General features: G+C 32.4%; 1 protein-coding gene across 2 annotated transcripts in view; it reads left to right on the forward strand.

Annotated features, from left to right (window-relative positions):
• The window catches only part of LOC120779779 (all trans-polyprenyl-diphosphate synthase PDSS1), an 84,125-nt gene that overhangs the window by 51,134 nt on the left and 16,378 nt on the right, over nucleotides 1-16,613 (forward strand). For both annotated transcript variants that reach the window (XM_040112156.1, XM_040112160.1), the window contains one exon: nucleotides 9,207-9,296. In XM_040112156.1, coding sequence (XP_039968090.1) covers nucleotides 9,207-9,296 — 90 coding nt within the window. The remainder of the gene's footprint in view (nucleotides 1-9,206; nucleotides 9,297-16,613) is intronic.

A 16,613-nucleotide genomic window follows, 5' to 3' on the forward strand; every position in this document is an offset into this window, starting at 1 on the left:
CTTTAGTATAACTACTATTTTGCTTAAGTTAGCTATAAAAATTAAGTAGTTGGGTACCAAAGTTGGACTTTAATGGTTACTCACAGCTCAGCACACCCGCTAGACGGGAATGAAAAAGAGGTTTAGTAGTGCACGGAGATACTATCGCTGTCTTTATTACGGGCCCAAAATGGACTGCAGAGTAGAGACGGGGCTATGGCATAGTATTTTGATATCTCTCACTTTATTTGCAAACCAAACTCAGCTGGCATCTTCCAAGCGGAAGTATAAAGCATGAAGAAGTCCTGAGAAGTTCTACTGAATAACCACAGAAGTATTCAAAAAGCTATCAAAGACACAGCTGGCGAGATAGCTTTGCTAGCCTTGTCGTCGTCAAAGATTATTAGCAGCGTAGTCAAAAAATATAGGAAGGCTATAAGCTCACTAACAGGTTAACTCCACGTGTCCACAATCTGAGTTCTCGGCCACAGGAACATTTTCGGCAAAAAATAAGTATGTTCGCTCAATCAGGAACCTCTCTAGATGAATTCGAGGTAGATATAATATTATGTATGTCCGCGGGACCGATCAAGAGGGACACAGCTCAGAACAGATGTTAATCAATAGTCAAATGCCAGATAACGTAGCAGATATTTTTGAATTGGAACAATTTTGAATATATTTGTTACATATCTTAAAAAAATTTCTGAAAAGAAAGATGTTGTATCAACCATGAAGTACTTGAAAAATCATTTCAAAAAGTATCAAATTAGACATATTTCGAAACAGAGTTGCCAACTATCCGGCAAAGTAATTGTGGACAGAAAGAATTCAAAATATTAGTAAAGCAATGTCTTGAAATGAAATATATATTTGTACAGGGTTGCCATCTATAAAATGGGGTATAAAGTTTAGTCAAGCACAAGATGTTGAAAAATAATATTTGGAAATTAAGTTTTTAAATGACTTTCCATACACATGTTTTGGAATGGCGTTGCCATCTATTAAAGCATGTAAGACTGAGAAATTAACATCAGATACATATGTACATACCAAACATTTTAATTAAGCCTTTTGTAAAGACTTTAATTGGCATAAAAATTCTAGGTAGGATTGCCATCTATCGCAAACAGTAAAAAAGAGAAAAATAAAGCATAAAAAATGTAAGAAAATATTAGAAAATTCTTCAAATTAGATATATTTTTGCACAGGGTTGCCACATGTTGAAAAAAATACTCGATCGATATGTAGATCAATGCTGCCATCTATCGAAAAAAAGTAAGTAAGCATTACGAAAGTTTAATCAGTTATACGATATTTAGCGATATCGTTTAGAAAGTTTTCAGATGACCTTCTATTAAAAAAATTTTTGAAATAGAGTTGCCATATATTCAAGCTAGTAATATTGAAAAAGTAGCACAAAGTGTATATGTATTTATTTTAAGAAAGCCTTCGAAAAGTCTTGAATTCGGAAAAAAATCGCCATAGCGTTGCCACCTTTCGAAAATAGTGGCACATGAAAAAAATTACATTGTGTAAAATATAAAAGAAATTGCAAAACATTCCGAAAATCCTTCAAATTTTAAATTTTTTTTGGCGCAGAGTTGCCACCCATCGATAAAAATAAAACTGAAAACATATTAAAGTATGCCCATCTATGCTGCCATCTACCAGAAAAGGTAAAAGTCCGAAAACATTACGAAAGCTTAATCAAACATACGATATTTAAAAATATGCTTCAGAAAGCACTGAGATGAGCTTCTACTTAAAAGTTTTTTAGAAGAGAATTGTCTTACATACATACATACATATGTATGTATGTACATACATATATCGAAGCATGTAATATTGCACATGCAAAGTAAAATGTAAAGGAGCACAAAATGCTGGTATACATAGAGATTTTAAGAAAGCTTTCGAAAAGTCCTCAATTTATAATAAAATCTACATAGCGTTGCCACCTGTTGAGAACAATAAAAAAAGATAAACATTTTATTTTTTATGCATACATATAAGAGAGTTTAAGAAAATATTCCGAAAAATTATCAAATTAGATATCTTTTGGCACAGAGTTGCCACCTATCGTTACAGGTAAAACTGAAAAAAATTATTACAGTACGCCAAGCATGAGAAATTTAAGAAAAGGTTCTCAATAGTCTTAATTTACAATATTTTTTCAAATAGCGTTGCCACCTATTCAGAAAGTGAATCTGTGAAAAATTGTACAGATTGCCAAACATAACGAGTTACCAGAAATTTTTCAACTTAGTTTTATTTTGGCCTTGCCACCTGATGTAAGTAGAAAAACTAAAAATAATAAGAACTCTTACTAGATTTCTTTCGGAAAGAGTAAGCACAATTTAGTTGTATACGTTCCTCTCTATCTTCAAGCAAACACTTGATACTTCGTTTAAGTTGTTATCCTCAATTCGCTATTTTAGCTGACCTAACCTCCTAGATATGAACTGATTTTCGGAAAGTCGAACGAAAATTCATTAAAACGTTGCAAAGACATTATCATGGTCATCATGGTATCTAAATACTACCATTATTGATGAAATCCACATCGCCATTTCGGCAGACAGTAACAAAATTTACATCTTGATAGTCGGAGTGGGCTATAACCCGATTTCAAACCTTCTATATTACCGTTATTAACACCATTCCAAACAAAGTGCATATTATTACTCAATTCAAGGAGACAATTGACAGCCAATCAAAAAGCGATTGTCTAAAATACCGTTTCAGCGCTCGTGTTAATTGCTGTTAATAAAAGTGCAGTTATTTTCGTAATTGTTTAATAGTGTAAGATTATACGAGCATTTACGTCCCATTTGCAAACCAACAATTTTTCTAAATTCTCAATTTACTTTGGACTGGTTTTGCTGATTGGTTTTTTTTGGGCCAAACGTTTTCATTACTCCACGTCGCTTTTGGTTGCAACATCGAAATTAGCCAAGTGTTGTGGTATTGACCGCCTGAAAATCAACGTCAAAATGGGCAAACTCGTTGCCACTGCCAGCAACAAGCTGAGTTAACTGACTAACTGTCAGCCAATTGCGTGGTCAAGCAACTGGCGTTTAAGGCCTTTCAACGATTTATTTATTATTTACTTTAATTCGTCCGATCTTTGCTGGATTTGGCCGCAAGTATCCATTTTCGGTTGGCAGAAATTTCCTAAACGTTCGCTGAAGGTCCCTGGCCGAGCTAAGCTGCTGCGTCGAGTCGAGCCGTGCCGATATGGGAATTGAGAACAAGTTTACGTCGATGTTGCAACAAATTGTCGGTAGCCGCTGGTGTCACCATGCCCCTACCCACGGCGGTACTGATAGCAAGTCTTCGATTGGCGGGGCCATATGTGGACCGACTCGCTTTGGAATAATTGCACTCATTTTTGGCAAGCCGATTATTTAGCTGTTTTATTTCTGCCGCCAAACGTTGCATGTGTAAGCGTTTTGTTGCACTTGCTGCAGTTGTTGTTGTTGTTGGAACATGTGCCACAAATCGAAAATGTGCAATTTAGCCGCCTAAAAACGGGTTCGTGTTCAACTCGGTGTTCATGTTCGACTGAATTTGCCAAAAAGCGGAAAGCAGTGGGTATGTACATACATATGTACATACATACATACATATATTCATACATACATATACATATACATATGTACTTACTTTGATATATACTCATAGCCATAGACATATTTATAAATTTGGCTGTCTTGTCAATTCCATGGCTATCGCAAGCGATTACGAAATTCACCTATGCATAATACTGATGGCATTAAATAGTGTGCTTAAGCAGGTTATACTCTAGGAGTGGTGGACCATATACCTAAAAGTGATTTGTTTTGGTTGGAGCTCTACAGAAAAGTTGCCTACCTTGTTGCGGCTGAAAAGTGTCTGGTGTTAGGTAATGGAAATTAAGGTTTTACTGTGCTGTTTGTCTCTCTGCCACGCGAAAGATGCATAATGTTTCTTACATCTAAAAAATTATTAAAAAAAGCTATGGTAATATAGTATGTTTAGTAGCAGGGTGGAAAAATAATAACAATGTTTATTAGTTACTATAGAATTTTCTGTATTATTGTCGTTATACATTGTGACAAAAATGCATCCGGAAATTTTAAGTGAGAGATGACAAGAGAGCTCGACATCTCTTAAGAGTCCGTTCGAATGATTTTGTTGAAGTTTTTCACAGTTGAGAATCCTTAACTAGATAAAAATCCGGGTACGTTCCGGTTACGTAGACCCAACTGTATATTTTGACATGCTTGATCGTGCGAATCTCGATCCCACATTCATGGAGAGCATTATAACTGCCGATGAGACATGGGCTTATGAGTTTGACATGCAAACAAGTCAACAATCATGGGAATGGAAGGGAAAAAACGACCCGAAATCGAAAAACCCAAACCAAATTCGCTCAAAAATCAAGGTGATACCCATTGTTTTCTTCGATATTCGTAGTTTGGTGCATCATGAAATTGTTCTGGAGAGACAGACGGTCAATAAGCGGTATATTTTGGTCGTATTAAAGCATTTGTGTGAGAACATCCGTCGAAGAGGGTAGGAATTGTGGAAGAAATATTCATGGACTTTACACGATGATAATGCATCAGGGCATTGAGGCTCGGTTGTGACCGAATTTAAAACCAAAAACCCAATGAATACCATCTATTAACCACCGTATTCACCAGATTTGGCTCCGTGTGACTCTTTCTTGTTCCCCAATCTGAAATTGTCGCACCGTGGAACTCGTTTCCAATCGATCGAAGACATCAAAATTCGCTGAAGGAACTGAAGGCCATCACAAAAAGTGTTTAAGAAACGTGCTTCGAAGACTGGAAAAATCGCTGGCGTATGTTTATTACATCAGCTGGGGAATACTTTGAAGCCGGCAAAATAAATATTGACTAATAATTAAATATTTTTCGTTTTATTTACAATTTCCGAGTACTTTTTTGTTATAATGTAAAAAGATTCCGAAACGAAAAACCCAAAACTCAAACTTAATTCATTAAAAATACTCAATTTTGAAAAAATGTTCATTGACACAAAATTTTGGTTCACATTTTGTCAATATTTTGTGTAGTCAGCAGACGACTTTTTTACTGCTTCCATCATTTTTGGCATACTATTTATAAGGTTCTCTATAATTGGATAACAGGCTAGGAGGTCTCGTTTCCACAATTCATTTGTGGTCATTGAATATTACTTTTCGGCTAAAATTTTCCATTTTTAAATGGCCCATAGGTACAGAATGGGTTAAAATATGTGGATGGGGGGAGGGGCAAGTCGAGCAGCTTAATCTCAATATCCCAAAACCACGATTTGGCAATTTTTGCTGTATGTTTCGCATCGTTATCCTGAATGAAAATATATCCTTGTCTACGTTTGAGTCCGAAAAATCCAGGCTTAGTAGATATGAGTTCTCCAGAATATTAATGAAAGTTGTGACGCGCATCATACCAGCGATCCGCCGAAGTAAATCCAAAATCGAAAACATTCAGAATCCTTCAGTGACTCACCTCCAAATTTCATGGTTTGGCATATGTTGCGACCTGTACTCCAAATGATTATCAGTAAATATCTATGCGAGCCCATTTAATCTTATTCGATTAATATTGGTTTTAACGGAGCCAGTAGTAGCTCAAATTTTTTGACGAGCTCCTATCGAGCCTTACGGTGTTTATCACTTAATAAGTGTTTTTTACTAATAGAAATTTAAAGCTTTTTAATGTATGGTATGTCATACGATCAAATTTGACCCGGACTGAGGGAAAAAATACTTCTTGAAAAATTAACCAACATGTGTTGAGTTGATCCATAAGAGATGTGGTTTTTGGATAAGCCCCTGGTTATACTCCATAAAATCTATTAAAATCCATATTTCGAATATTTAGCGGCTATTTCGTAACGTCTGTGTCATTCAGTTTTAATAATAATAACTTAGAATCTATGATAAAAATAGTGACTGCCAAGTCATAAGCTAATTAATTTTTAGGTAGTGTTGCATGTACGAGGGTTGGTTATTAATTAATGAGTTTTCTTAAAAAAATTCCATAAACTCCATTTTATAATTGTGTGTTTATGAATTATTGACAAGTATTCATTTTTCGATGTACAAAAGATGCGGTTAACAAATTTTTGTATCGTAAACTCCAAGTTTTTAATGGTGTTTAACAAACATGAGTCAATAAACTCGAGTTAAATATATGGAGTTTATAAACAATCAACAACTTTTCCTTTGGGTGTTTAGTTAAAGCTAGTTAATATTTTGTATCTTGCAGACTCTGAGTTTAATAGTAGTGTTGAATATTCAAAAGTCAATAAACTCGAGTTAATCATTTTGTGTTTATTAACAACTAACATGTTGCGTTTGGATGTTTGAGAAACTCTAATTGAAGTGAGTTTAATAATTATTCTGAAAAAACTCTGAGTTTAATAGTAGTGTTTAATATTCAAAAGTCAATAAACTCGAGTTAAACATTTTGTCTTTATTACGATTATTAAGTGTTTCTTCGGCTCATAAAATTTTACCCAAAATATGGTTAACTCCAATTTTCTTAGTAGTGTTTAACACTTGAGAGTCAAAACTCGAACTTTTTAGCTAAAGGTAGCTATAAATAATATATAAAATATGATTAAAAACGCTTTTTTTTATAGAAAATGGAAATTTTCTAGTTAATAATCTAATTAGAACCATTTCGAAGTACACTTTCAAGAAATCACGACTTTGGATATAATGTTTTCTTAAACTGCAAATATTCAATGAATTTAGGGCTGCGTATTGCCACATTCTGAAATCTGGGCTGCAACCGCATTACCTACAAGCCACACCTCGTATAACTGTAGTACATAATGTTTACAAAACTATTGGTTTACTGTTAAATGTTTTTCACCAAAACCGATAAAGCCGTCGAACACTTGACATGAAACCAAATATTTTTCCGCAATTTTCAATTTATGTTCAACTTGCTTAACACTTTAAATGAGTGTTGAACTTAAATCCGATATAGCTTAACCTCAAATAGTCGAAGACACAGTAAAAAATAGACAGATATCAATTATGTGCAAAATATTTAACGAAAATGGCCTAACACCGCGCAAAGATAAATCGAGAAGAAGAAGAAGATAAAGAAAAAACACGTTGAGTTTGCACTTTGCATAGCAAAATCGCAAATTACGCAATGCGTGTAAACAACACAGCCAGCGTTATCCATACCAAAATCGAATTAGCGGCGAGCGCACAGGGCGGAATAGCGGTAGCTGACGGCCTGACAACCAGCAGACAGCAGGCGGCAGACAGTGACCAACAGCAGCATTCGTTCAGCATGATTACGTTTAGCATTACGTGAATACTGACAAATTTATGTGTTTAGGCGCTTAAAGGCTGGCGTGTCTTATGAAGGCTTAGTTAGCTCGAAATTTTTGGTATTTACAATAAGTGAAAAAAATAAATAAAATAAGCTAGTAGAGCGTTGAAAACATTATAGTGAATTTCACACTTGCATACTTGTCATTGCTTATTTCCTTTTTATAAATAAATCCTCTATTATCATAAGTTATGTTCATGGCGCCGAAATGTATGCAACTTTTTCGTCGATAATTTGATAGAAACATTTTTGACATAAATACATAATAAGCCAATTGAAGACTTCTGGCCTACGGTAACCAAACGCATATTTTTGGCAAAATTCGTTTTGGTTTTAATCAACGTAGCTCCCTTCAAGAGTGATACGTCCATTGCGTTGACCGTCTTCGATATTCCTTTCACCACGTCTAAACTTAGCATACCAATTCTTGCTGGTTGATTTCCCTGTGGCATTGTCCGGAAACTCATAATCAAGTCATAGTGTGTTTTATACCCAACTCTAAGGCTTATACAATCTTTCAGATTAAGATCCAACAACGAGTTGAAAGTATTAAAATTTGCTACCGAAATTCGGAGGCAGTGGCCTCAACTTTAAGAGCGCTACGTCCAGTTTAGACAAAGAAGTGCCCGTAGTGTCGAGAATTTTGCTGCCGCTAGCGCATCGATTGAGGAAGACCCAAATCAGTCTCTCACACGTCGTTCCTAAGCGTTGGGCATCTCTGTGACGTCGTCGTGGCGAATTTTGCGAAAAGATCTTGGCCTGAGGAACAACTTGAAAATGATCCGGATTTTTACCGAAAAGTCATATTCAGAGATGATGCTCATTTCTGGCTGAATGGCTTTGTCAATTAGCAAAATATGCGTTATTGGTCAGGCGGCAATCCACACGTACTCCATGAGTCACTATTGCATCCTGAAAAAATTATGATTTATAGGCCGGCGACGTCATTGGGCCGTACTTATTCCATGATGATCAAGACCAGCATGTTACTGTGAATGGAAATCGCTTCCACTCAATGATAACTGAATATTTTTGGCCCGAATTAGATGATATGAACTTGGATAATGAGTGGTTCCAACAGGATGACGCCACAAGTCACACAGCGAATGTCACAATCGATTTATTGAAAACCAATTTTGGCGAACGTGTTATCCTACGAAATTACCTAGTCAATTAGCCGCCCGGTCGTGCGATTTGACGCCGTTAGACTATTTCCTGTGGAGCTACGTCAAATCTATGGTTTAGACCAACAAGCCAGCGACGATTGATGAACTTCGTACGAATATCGAAAGTGAAATTGCCGCAGTATCGGCCAATTTATGCTTGAAAACCATCTAAAATTTCGTTCAGCATCTGGACTTCTGTAAGCGTGCTCGTGGTGGTCATGCAAAAGAAATCGATTTCCATGCATAATGGAATCGAAAGTACTCTCACAGGAATAAAGAATTTCAATGAAAACCCAAACTATATTTGTTTTATTTAGTAGCGCTCTTATTGATAAACCCGTTATAAAAAAAAACCTAACCTATTCTATCTATTCTCATCTAACCTCACAATTTTGTTCTTTGAAAAATAACGTAGTAGATATATAGTATAAGATATGATATATGTTCTATGATCTATTGCACGGTTGCATATGTTAAACTTCAGTCATTTTGGTCTCTGACATTGGATATTGGTATACAGGATATTATTTCATGAAACCCGTCAACTAATTTCGTAAATTTAAACTTATTCTGATTGCCAAAATGATTGATTATTTTACCGACATGACAGTGGAAATGCATTCTATTTTCATATTTTTTCTTTTTGTTATTGTTTTTTTACTAATTCAATTACTATTATTCATTACAGGTTACAATGGCTGGTGATTATGTACTTTCCATAGCTTCGATTATGATTGCTCGTCTCAAGAGCGATGATGTGACAATTATTCTAAGTCAGGTGAGCAAAAAATAACAATGAGTAAAGAAAAATAGCGATAATGTCGTCATTGAAGGGAGTGTGTGTTTCCTGCAGTAATTTGCTTAACAAATATTTGTTTGCAGTCATTTAATTCGATTGAAGAGTTCTAAACCAATAAAGTGGATACAGTTGTTATGTATGAAGAATGACTTATGACTGTAATATGAAAAACAAAAAACTTATTGTAGGTTTTTTGCTTTTTAAGCGTCTTTTATTATAAAACTCAAAACATTTTTTTCTTAACAGCATTATTTTTTCGATATAAAGACATCGAACTTTTAGTATTTCCGATTATCTTTACCGCATACAATTTTTTAATTATATCTTTTTTTTTTGTGACAAAAAAAATATGTTTTACGATAAAATTTTTTTTTTGTGTTTTAAGCGGGTTTAATTATAAAACTCATAACATTTTTTTTGGACAACACTATTTTTTCGATATAAAGGTATCGAACTTTTAGTATTTTCGATTATTTTTACCGCATACAATTTTTTAATTATATCTTTTTTTCGTGAGAAAAAAACGTTTTTCGATAAAAAATTATCAATTTATCAATTTATTTTTACTATATTTCGATAATTTTTTTTATGTTTCGTTAGTTTTTTTTATTTGCTTTACCCAACGTTAAACGTATGTCGATTTATTTTACTAATTTTCGATTAAAAATATCGGTTTTTATTTTTTTCGATTATTTTTTATCGCAAAAACTTAAAAATATTTTTAAATATTTTTTCTCGACGTAATAATTTTATTCTTTAAAAATATATCGATTTATTTTTCTAAATTTCAATTGAAAACTATCGAGTTTTTCTACATTTCGATGTTTTTTTAACGCATAGCTTAAAAAATATTTCATACTTTTGTTTTACTATATTTCGATAATTTTTTACAACATTTCATTAATTATTATTTGTTTTCTTATCGCAAAAACTTTATTATTCTCCTTGAAACAATGTCGTTTTTTTCTGATTTTCGCTTAAAAACTATCGATATTTTCGATAATTTTTTATTTATTTTCTTACCGCAACAATTTTGTTCTTAAAACTATTTCGATTTATTTCTCTAATTTTAGTTTAAAAACTATCGATATTTTTCATACTTCGATGTTTTATCGCATAAACTTAAAAAAACTATTTTGGCTACTTTTTCTTAACAGACATTTTTTATTCTTTAATTATATTTGATTAATTTTCTTTTGTTAATCTACCGAGAATCGGCGGTTTATATTTCTTCCTTTATACTTTTCTTGACAAAACTTTAATTTTTTTCGATTACAAAATTTAAATTAAAAAAAATGTTCTCCGTCAGTCTTGTTTTTGGCTCAGCAGTTCGTTAAAAGTATATTGATTTCTTTGTCTTTACTAATTTTCGATTATTGATCCTTCATACTTTTTTCTTCATCTTTTTATGTATAAAAATTATATTATTTTTACTAAACGATAATACAAAAATACTTTGCAATTAACTACGTTGCCAGCACTTCTACATTTCATCATATTTTATGAAATTAAATACTCCTTTGTATTTATACTTGTATGTGTAAGATTATAATCATTACATATGCTCCTGCTTTACAAGATCGCCGATAAATTTTCTGCGAATTAAACATCTTGCAGAAAGGCTATCTGTGATTCCTTTTTGCTTGTGATTCCCTTTGTACTCTAAATATATATTTTTTATTTCTTCACTATTAAAATGATACTTTATGCTTGTTTTCTGTAAGACAATAGCATCAAGCGCATTACGCGCCATTTATCTGTCTCGACGATTGCGATCTAAAAACCTGAAATGCCGCCTGCTTGCTGCATTACTTCCGCAGTGTTGAATTCTACGTCTTTTTCTTCGCTCACACTTCAGTGATTCTGTCCTGTGTAAACCCGAAAATGCAGTTGTCCTCTCAGCCTTCAATATTACTTTATCAACTGCACCTTGCAAGCGTAGACACATGAGTAAACATAGACTTTAGAATTATTCCTTCAATAATATATACATATATTTTTTATTTATTTTTGTTTTTTTTTTGTAAAAAAAGACACATTGTTGCCGGGCATGCTTAAAAAATATCTCAAAGGGTTACGAGTTCATTGTTATTGAACTTTTTGGAGGCCATTCAATGGTGGGTTACCTGATTGACAACTATTCGACTGCTCGTCATTGTGTTTTCTTTAAAGTATTCCTTCGGTATTATTTATGCCTGTGATCCTTTATTTTTTATTCCTCCATGTTCTCACAGCATTTTGTTTGCTATTATTTTCGTTTTGTTGGCGCACCTTACGAATGCGTTCCTTAGTCATGCTGCAGTCGCAGTGCAATAAAATACAAAAACTTTATGCATATATACATAATTAAATCATCTCTTGGCTTACAATTTGTGTGTTCGAACGATAAAAGACATTTTGCCGATCAGTTTCTACTTATACGTTACATGTTCTCGTTTACTACTGTTGTCTCGAGTCATTAATCTTCCGACTACTCGATGTCATTTGTGCATTTTGCCTGATTTTACCCGAAATGTTTGTGTAATGCATGTTTTATTGCGATTGCGAAAAGTTGAATATCAAATATATTACTACAAATGTATTCAGAAGAACATGGTAATGCATATTTCTTGTAGCACACTAACCCTTGTTTTCTCAACTGAGTTGGTCATTTGGACCCTTCTTCTTCGCTATTGAAAATAATTGTTTAAAGCTAGAATTTAAAAAAAAACAAAAATTTAAGACATTTTATATATACATTTATTTTTTAGCTAAAATTTTTTTGATAAGTTTCGATAAGTAAATTTATCAATAATTGTTTAAAGCTAGAATTTTCCAAAAACAAAAAATTAGAAAAATTTCTATAAAAGCATATTTGTGCGCTAAAAAGTTGTCGATAAGTTTCGATAAGTAAATTTATCGATAAATAAATTAATAATAATTCCAAATTTTCGTGTCATATATGGTCAATTTCGTTTTAATTAGAAACGGTGGTGTATTATGTTATTCTAACTCATAAAATGCAACAAATTAGTAATAAGTAGCTTCCACCATTTCTGTATCTATTTAAAAAGTATCGATTTTTGAACAGCTATTAATTTTTATCGATGTATTTTGAACGGTTTTTGAATTCAAGCACATTTTGTAAGAAATTTTCGATACTTTTTACCATTTTTTATCGATAAAAATAATATAATTTTTATATCGATTAATTTTTATTGATATATATATTTTTATCGTGTTTTGAATGTAAGTATGTTTTTTATGAAGCTAACGATACTTTTAACAATTTATTTATCGATAAAAATAATATAATATTAATATTGATTCTTTTGTATCGATATAATTGTAACGTTTTTTGTATTTAAGTATGTTTTGTATGAAGTTGTCGATACTTTTAACAATTTATTAATCGATAAAAATAAAATAATTTTAATATCGATTAATTTTTATAGATAAATTTTGAACATTTTTAGAATGTGAGCATATTTTGTATAAGTTATCGTTAGTCTTAACAATTTTTTATTGATAAAAATAATATAATTTAATATCGATTAATTTTTATCGATATACATATTTTTAACGTTTTTTGGATTTAAGTATATTTAAGAAACACTCGTCTCTCATTGAATATAATATAATATTTACTCTTGCATTTTGTTTTTGCACCTTCACATTTTTTCTTTAGTCAAAGCGTAATATACATATGTAAATATTGAATATTGAAATATGTATGTATAATTTATTGGTAGTAGAGTGGCTTATGCATATTTATAAATAAATGCAAGCAAATAACTATCAGCGCAATCAGCACTCGCACATGCCTATTAATGAGCGCGAATAATATATTTCTAATAAATTTGCTCTTAATTTGTCAAGCACGTAACAGCGTCAAATTACATAAGCACCGCGGCAATGAATTACAAAAAAAAATATTCCACTCACAAATAAAATCGAATGCAAATAATAGTAATTGTTATCAGCAGCGTGTCAATATTAGAAATTAGTACAAATATGCTTGCGTGTGTATGTGGTTGTGATGTGCATGCAGTTTTGTTGTTAAGTAGCATAGCAGTAAATTTTCAAATTTAATAAAATCCAAATATAAAAATGAAAATGAAATTATTTTAGTGCCGAAAATCGCTTCCGTGCGTTTGAAATCGTTCAAAATGCCTTACATACATACATACATATATACTGAATGCATATACATTTGTATGTATGTTTATCTATGTGCGTGCGCGTGTGCGTGTGTTTCTATTGTTTGCTTAAAACATCGAAAATCCCATCAAATTTGAATGATACGCGGCCACTATGAATTTTTGCATGTGTAGACAATTTACGAATGTAAACAAACAAAGCGCAATGCAACGAAATGAAATTAAATGAAAAAAAAAAATGTAATGAAATGGCTTGTGGCTGCAGCTGTAAATTGGTGGCGGCGGTGGCTGCGGCGGCGCTGGCGACTTGGTCAATGTTTAAAGCGCAGCCAAGCGCTTCGCAAAACAACACACGAATACATGCATGTGTGCCCGTATGTGTGTGTGCGTTTGAGGTTTTTGGGGCCATGCTGGTTACAGCGTTTGATGTCTGCCCTACTCACCCAATTTGTTAATACTGTTTGTAAACACACACACATATAAAGCACATCATATGTAAATATCGCGGCGCACACACATCGCTGCGAACATGTGTAGTGTCATGTGTTTAAGTGACTCTGGCTGTCGCCGCGTTTTGTAAATCCCATTAAAATTGTCGATTTTACAGTTTTCTGCCAGTTGTTGACCACAAATACCGATGGCGCGCTGCTGCTCCTATGATTTGTCGTATTTATTTGTATTTATTTACCTTGCAAGCGGCGCGTTAATACAGTTGTTGGGCCTGTAGTTGTTGTTTTTAGTGCAGTAGTAGTCGTTGTTGTTGTAGGTGCAGTTATTCATTCCCTGCTAGCTGACAGTTTGAGCTTTAGCCTCATATCCATATACATATGTACATATGTGTACGCATATTTGTCTACAACATAATCCCTGTTGGCGTTGTTGTTGGAATGCCATGCGCGTTTAGTGCAAAGGGTGTGCCAAAATTAAGTTTACATATTTTACGTCTTACAAATCGGCGCTTGCTTATCCCCATACATTCATTTGCATGCACAAATTACCGACAACACCGTTAAAACCACTCATCTTCGGCGCACAAACACAGACATACTCATACACAAACTCTTGTGAACTTAGTAGCGCTGTCTATTGGTTTTTTCACAGTCTTAAGCTATTAACCACGCGCTAACACCGCTTAGCAGCGCCTCAGAAGCATTGCTCACTAAATTATTGCAAAATTTTCCAAATATTCATTAAGCTTTGCTCAGTTATTGCCCACGTGTGTTTGTGTATTGGTTTCTTCATCGCATTTCTTACGCAGTTTCGTTATCTCGTCATTTGTTTCCGCATATTTACATAAAGATTTTGGCATCACAAATGCGATTTGCTTCGTTGGTCATAACAAATTTGGTTTCTTAATCACGTTTTTGGCTAAAACACTTTTTGTGTTCGGTAAAAGTTGCGTTGGAAGGGTGTCAACATTGTTGTTTTTGTAAGGGTTGGGTAGACGGACTTTTTTTTTGGAATATTATGGCGGAAAAATGTTTAAATGCGTAAGCGTTATTAAATTCAAACTACAAACAAGTAAAGTGGTGTATCAATACGAATTTTCTGATAGCTGTTTGTTAAGAATGCGTCATTGCGTATACGTAACATTCGGCATTGCACATTGCAGGTAATTGATTGTAGTAATTAGTAAGATTAGAAGAAGATTAGTAAGCATCGGCCTTCATAGAATCTTAAAAATTGCGTTATAAATTAAACAGAAATATTTTTAATTTATAATTAAATAAAAAAATATTATTATTCTCAAATGATCTTTGTTAATTTTTTTTTTTTAATTTTTCACAAACTGCTCTAAAAATAGTTGCTTATATTGTGGTTAAAGAAAAAAAAGCGTATTTTACCAAGTTTTTTTCGATAAATTATAAAATCTAGAATCGGTAATTTGTAGCTCGTTTCTGTTTTGATTAACTTTTTTTTTGGAAAATCAAAATTTTTAATAAAGGTTTTTTTTTTAATATTTACATTGTGGTTAAACTAAAAAATCGTACTTTATCGATCTTTTATTATGAAAAATTATAAAATCGGGAATTGTTAAATAGTACTTTTCGTTTTCTTTCATGTTTTGAGAGTGAGGGTGGGGCTTAATTAAAATTTTTTTACAAATTTAAATTTTTGCACTGTTGTAAAGATAATAGATAACTGAATATTTGTCATTGGTTTACACTGGGGTTAAAATAAAAAAGACGAGTTTTCGATATATTATTCGATAAATTTTATAATCGAAAAAATCGATCAATGAACTGTTAAAATGTTTGCAATAAACTGTCGTCAAAATAGTTGTATTTTTTTAATTCATTTAAAAAAAATCGTGTTTATCGATATTTTAGTTGATGAATTGTGAAATCGTTAATTGATGAGTTGTAACACTGTTCTTCTTTGATTTGTTTTTTGTTTTTTAGAATTTAAAAATTCATCAATAAGCTGTTGAAAAAAAAAATTATAAATATTAGTTATAAAGTAAGAAAAATATCGATATGTCATTCGATAAATTTTAAAATCGATATTTGATAAATTGTAGCTCGTTTTCGTTTTATCTACTACATTGTAGTTCAAGTAAAAATATCGAATTATCGATATATTATTCGGTAAATTTTAAAACCGACACAAGAACAAAAACATAATGGTAAAAGCAAAAATATCGAATTATTTTAATTATGGGAAAAATAAAATTATCGAATTATCGATAATTTATAAAATCGATAACCGATTAATTTCAACAGAATTACTGTTTAGCTCCAAATGTTCTCATGCAGCCATCTGTTAAAATTATAATAATAAACAATATTCGCATTGTATAGAGTTACACATACATATATGTACATACATAGTATATAGTACATATGTATAACACAAAGAAAAATAATAAATAAGTTCTGTACTAACAATAGCTGGCTTTATTTACTAACACAAAAAATGCCAAATTCCTAAACAATAGTTTTCTTTGAACTAAATTGTTTAAGGTGATTGTTCTCAAGAAATCTACTATATAAAATAAGGCTGAGTTAGCGACGTCAAGATTAATCCAATATACGCATGGTGATCGCAGTACTATTCGTATTGGTAAAAACAAAAGAATACTAATTGAATGAAACATTGAAATATACAGAATATTAAAATTAGGCTTCAATGCTTTTGACTTTGTTGATTTTGTTAC

Source organism: Bactrocera tryoni, chromosome 1 (assembly GCF_016617805.1).
Source record: "Bactrocera tryoni isolate S06 chromosome 1, CSIRO_BtryS06_freeze2, whole genome shotgun sequence".
Lineage (NCBI taxonomy): Eukaryota > Metazoa > Arthropoda > Insecta > Diptera > Tephritidae > Bactrocera > Bactrocera tryoni.